Here is a 5,000-nt window from a genome sequence, read left to right as displayed (position 1 = left end):
CAGTTAACCCACTGTTCCCCCGGTAACACCGTCATTGTAAATAAGAATTTGTTCTGAACTGACTTGCCGAGTTAAATTAAAGGTAAAATAAATAAATACAAAAATTATTGTTTTTCTACTTTCAGCCCTTTCACAAACAAGCAAAACGTCATTAAAATATCAACGAAATTTGGCAAAACTATGGAATAACGTGCACAGAATTTGATCGATATGTTAATTCTACAGTTGAGGAAAATTATTGAAAGAATTAAAAAGTTCCTTTTTCAGTCGGTCGCTTAGTAGAACAGAATATGGTGAATACGATTGGTCGTTGACTGCCCCACGGTATGTTATACCCACGTTTCGTCCTACAGGGAACAGTAGTTATATTCATAAATCCGTACGGATTTATTTCACGTAGTATAAGCGCTTGGAGGCCTTACGTCCCATTAGCATTAGCATTCTCATAGAGAATGACTGGCGGTGTTAGCTAGTTAGCATATCAGAGGCCTACGTTCCATTAGCATTAGCATTCTCATAGAGAATGACTGGCGGTGTTAGCTAGTTAGCATATCAGAGGCCTACGTTCCATTAGCATTAGCATTCTCATAGAGAATGACTGGCGGTGTTAGCTAGTTAGCACATCAGACTGTGTCCAATGGTTCGTTATATACATAGTCCGTATCCCTTTTCAATCGAAGGTCAATGCTTGAAATAGCAATGTTGTTAGACACAGAATATCAAACGACAAAAGACAGAAACGGTGGCGAAATGTTTTATGACGATAACATTAGGATATTTGCGATCTGTCGTGCCACGACGTTAACGAGCTAACACCCCCAGTCATTCTCTATGAGAATGCTAATGCTAATAAATGTTCGTTTCTGAGTGCTTATGCTCCCTCAGTATAGAATTAACGTATCTTTTCAATTCTGTGCACGCTTTCTAATAGTTCAGACAAATTTAAATCACATTTAAGAATTGCTTGTTTGTGGAAGAAGGAAAACAAATCTCAACAAATTGGATGGGCCCTTGTTTTTTAATCTTATTAATTTATTTAACCTTTATTTAACTAGGCAAGTCAGTTAAGAACAAATTCTTATTTTCAATGACGGTCTAGGAACAGTGGCGTTTAACTGCCTTGTTCAGGGGCAGAACGACAGATTTTTACCTTGTCAGCTCGGGGGATTCGACCAAGCAACCTTTCGATTACTGGCCATAACGCTCTAACCACTAGGCTACGCTGCCGCCTCTACACTCTAACCACTAGGCTACCTTGCCGCCTCTACACTCTAACCACTAGGCTACCCTGCCGCCTCTACACTCTAACCACTAGGCTACCCTGCCGCCTCTACACTCTAACCCCTAGGCTACCCTGCCGCCTCTACGCTCTAACCACTAGGCTACCCTGCCAGCCTCTACGCTCTAACCACTAGGCTACCCTGCCGCCTCTACACTCTAACCACTAGGCTACCCTGCCGCCTCTACACTCTAACCACTAGGCTACCCTGCCGCCTCTACGCTCTAACCACTAGGCTACCCTGCCGCCTCTACGCTCTAACCACTAGGCTACCCTGCCGCCTCTACGCTCTAACCACTAGGCTACCCTGCCGCCTCTACACTCTAACCACTAGGCTACCCTGCCGCCTCTACACTCTAACCACTAGGCTACCCTGCCGCCTCTACACTCTAACCACTAGGCTACCCTGCCGCCTCTACACTCTAACCACTAGGCTACCCTGCCACCTCTACACTCTAACCACTAGGCTACCCTGCCGCCTCTACACTCTAACCACTAGGCTACCTGCCTCCTCTACACTCTAACCACTAGGCTACCCTGCCGCCTCTACGCTCTAACCACTAGGCTACCCTGCCACCTCTACACTCTAACCACTAGGCTACCCTGCCGCCTCTACACTCTAACCACTAGGCTACCCTGCCGCCTCTACACTCTAACCACTAGGCTACCCTGCCTTATATTCTGCAGTGTGGTCACACATTTTTACATATTGTGTGTGTGTGTGTGTGTGTGTGTGTGTGTGTGTGTGTGTGTGTGTGTGTGTGTGTGTGTGTGTGTGTGTGTGTGTGTGTGTGTGTGTGTGTGTCTGTGTGTGTGTGTGTGTGTCTGTGTGTCTGTGTGTGTGTGTGTGTGTGTGTGTGTGTGTGTGTGTGTGTGTGTGTGTGTGTGTTCTCCAGGTCAGAGTGTGAGGAGCGCCTGAGGGCGGAATTTAAAGCGGAGCTTGACGCGGCTGTTGCCGCGAGCAACCAGAGAGAGCAGGAGCTGCAGACTCAACTAGCCGATCTCCAATCACAGGTAATCTACTCAACTAGCCAATCACCAGTCACAGGTAATCTACTCAACTAGCCAATCACCAATCACAGGTAATCTACTCAACTAGCCAATCACCAATCACGGGTAATCTACTCAACTAGCCAATCACCAACAGGTAATCTACTCAACTAGCCAATCACCAATCACAGGTAATCTACTCAACTAGCCAATCACCAGTCACAGGTAATCTACTCAACTAGCCAATCACCAATCACAGGTAATCTACTCAATTAGCCAATCACCAATCACGGGTAATCTACTCAACTAGCCAATCACCAATCACAGGTAATCTACTCAACTAGCCAATCACCAATCACAGGTAATCTACTCAACTAGCCAATCACCAGTCACAGGTAATCTACTCAACTAGCCAATCACCAATCACAGGTAATCTACTCAATTAGCCAATCACCAATCACGGGTAATCTACTCAACTAGCCAATCACCAATCACAGGTAATCTACTCAACTAGCCAATCACCAATCACAGGTAATCTACTCAATTAGCCAATCACCAATCACAGGTAATCTACTCAACTAGCCAATCACAGATAATCTACTCAACTAGCCAATCACCAATCACGGGTAATCTACTCAACTAGCCAATCACCAATCACAGGTAATCTACTCAACTAGCCAATCACCAATCACAGGTAATCTACTCAATTAGCCAATCACAGGTAATCTACTCAATTAGCCAATCACCAATCACAGGTAATCTACTCAATTAGCCAATCACCAATCACAGGTAATCTACTCAATTAGCCAATCACCAATCACAGGTAATCTACTCAACTAGCCAATCACCAGTCACAGGTAATCTACTCAACTAGCCAATCACCAATCACAGGTAATCTACTCAATTAGCCAATCACAGGTAATCTACTCAATTAGCCAATCACCAATCACAGGTAATATACTCAACTAGCCAATCACCAATCACAGATGATCACGGAGCTCTTCACTAACCACAGATCTAGGATCTGTCTGGAGGGGGATCTGATCTAACCTCACTATTGATCTGAGATGTCTGGAGGGGGGATCTGATCTAACCTCACTATTGATCTGAGATGTCTGGAGGGGGATCTGATCTAACCTCACTATTGATCTGAGATGTCTGGGGGGGGTCTGATCTAACCTCACTATTGATCTGAGATGTCTGGGGGGGGGTCTGATCTAACCTCACTATTGATCTGAGATGTCTGGAGGGGGGATCTGATCTAACCTCACTATTGATCTGAGATGTCTGGGGGGGGTCTGATCTAACCTCACTATTGATCTGAGATGTCTGGAGGGGGGATCTGATCTAACCTCACTATTGATCTGAGATGTCTGGAGGGGGATCTGATCTAACCTCACTATTGATCTGAGATGTCTGGAGGGGGGATCTGATCTAACCTCACTATTGATCTGAGATGTCTGGAGGGGGGATCTGATCTAACCTCACTATTGATCTGAGATGTCTGGAGGGGGGATCTGATCTAACCTCACTATTGATCTGAGATGTCTGGAGGGGGGATCTGTTCTAACCTCACTATTGATCTGAGATGTCTGGAGGGGGGATCTGATCTAACCTCACTATTGATCTGAGATGTCCGGAGGGGATCTGATCTAACCTCACTATTGATCTGAGATGTCTGGAGGGGGGATCTGATCTAACCTCACTATTGATCTGAGATGTCTGGAGGAGGGATCTGATCTAACCTCACTATTGATCTGAAATGTCTGGAGGGGGGATCTGATCTAACCTCACTATTGATCTGAGATGTCTGGAGGGGGGATCTGATCTAACCTCACTATTGATCTGAGATGTCTGGAGGAGGGATCTGATCTAACCTCACTATTGATCTGAAATGTCTGGAGGGGGGATCTGATCTAACCTCACTATTGATCTGAGATGTCTGGAGGGGGGATCTGATCTAACCTCACTGTTGATCTGAGATGTTAAATTCTAACCCTTAAAACTAACAAGACAGTTGAATCATTTCCTGTTTGACTGAGCTAACTTCCTGGTGTAGGTGGAGAGGAAGGCGGGGCCAGCAGAGGGTCACCATGACGACAGTGAGATTGACAGGCTGCGAAGGGAGGTGCAGGAAACCAGAGACATGAACCAGAGACTGAGAGAACAGCTGCAGGTACACACACACACACACACACACACACACACACACACACACACACACACACACACACACACACACACACACACACACACACACACACACACACACACACACACACATACTGACAGAGCTACTGGACTGGAGTGGATATACATGACTGTGTGTGTGTGTGTGTGTGTGTGTGTGTGTGTGTGTGTGTGTGTGTGTGTGTGTGAGAGAGAGATAACCTAGTTTAATTTCTTTTAGGAGGAACACTCTGAAGAACGACACTCGGCGGCGTTGCAGGCTCTGGAGAGACGAGCTCAGGAAGACCTGCAGACAGAGAGGAACAGACTACACACACTACACCTGTTACAGCTAGGTAACACACACACTACACCTGTTACGGCTAGGTAACACACACACACTACACCTGTTACGGCTAGGTAACACACACACTACACCTGTTACAGATAGGTAACACACACACACTACACCTGTTACAGATAGGTAACACACACACTACACCTGTTACGGCTAGGTAACACACACACACTACACCTGTTACGGCTAGGTAACACACACACT

At 45.9% G+C, this 5,000-nt stretch overlaps 1 protein-coding gene across 1 annotated transcript in view; it reads left to right on the top strand.

Annotated features, from left to right (window-relative positions):
* LOC106592469 (trichohyalin) overlaps positions 1 to 5,000 on the top strand; it is a gene marked incomplete at its 3' end in the record, with an annotated part of 35,191 nt that overhangs the window by 23,483 nt on the left and 6,708 nt on the right. The window contains 3 exon segments of the mRNA XM_045711217.1: positions 2,176 to 2,293; positions 4,329 to 4,445; positions 4,680 to 4,794. Of these exon segments, the coding sequence (XP_045567173.1) occupies positions 2,176 to 2,293; positions 4,329 to 4,445; positions 4,680 to 4,794 (350 nt within the window).

This window comes from Salmo salar, unplaced genomic scaffold (assembly GCF_905237065.1).
Source record: "Salmo salar unplaced genomic scaffold, Ssal_v3.1, whole genome shotgun sequence".
NCBI lineage: Eukaryota > Metazoa > Chordata > Actinopteri > Salmoniformes > Salmonidae > Salmo > Salmo salar.
The sequence above is the reverse complement of the archived record's forward strand: the minus strand, read 5'-3'. Positions and strand labels throughout refer to the sequence as shown.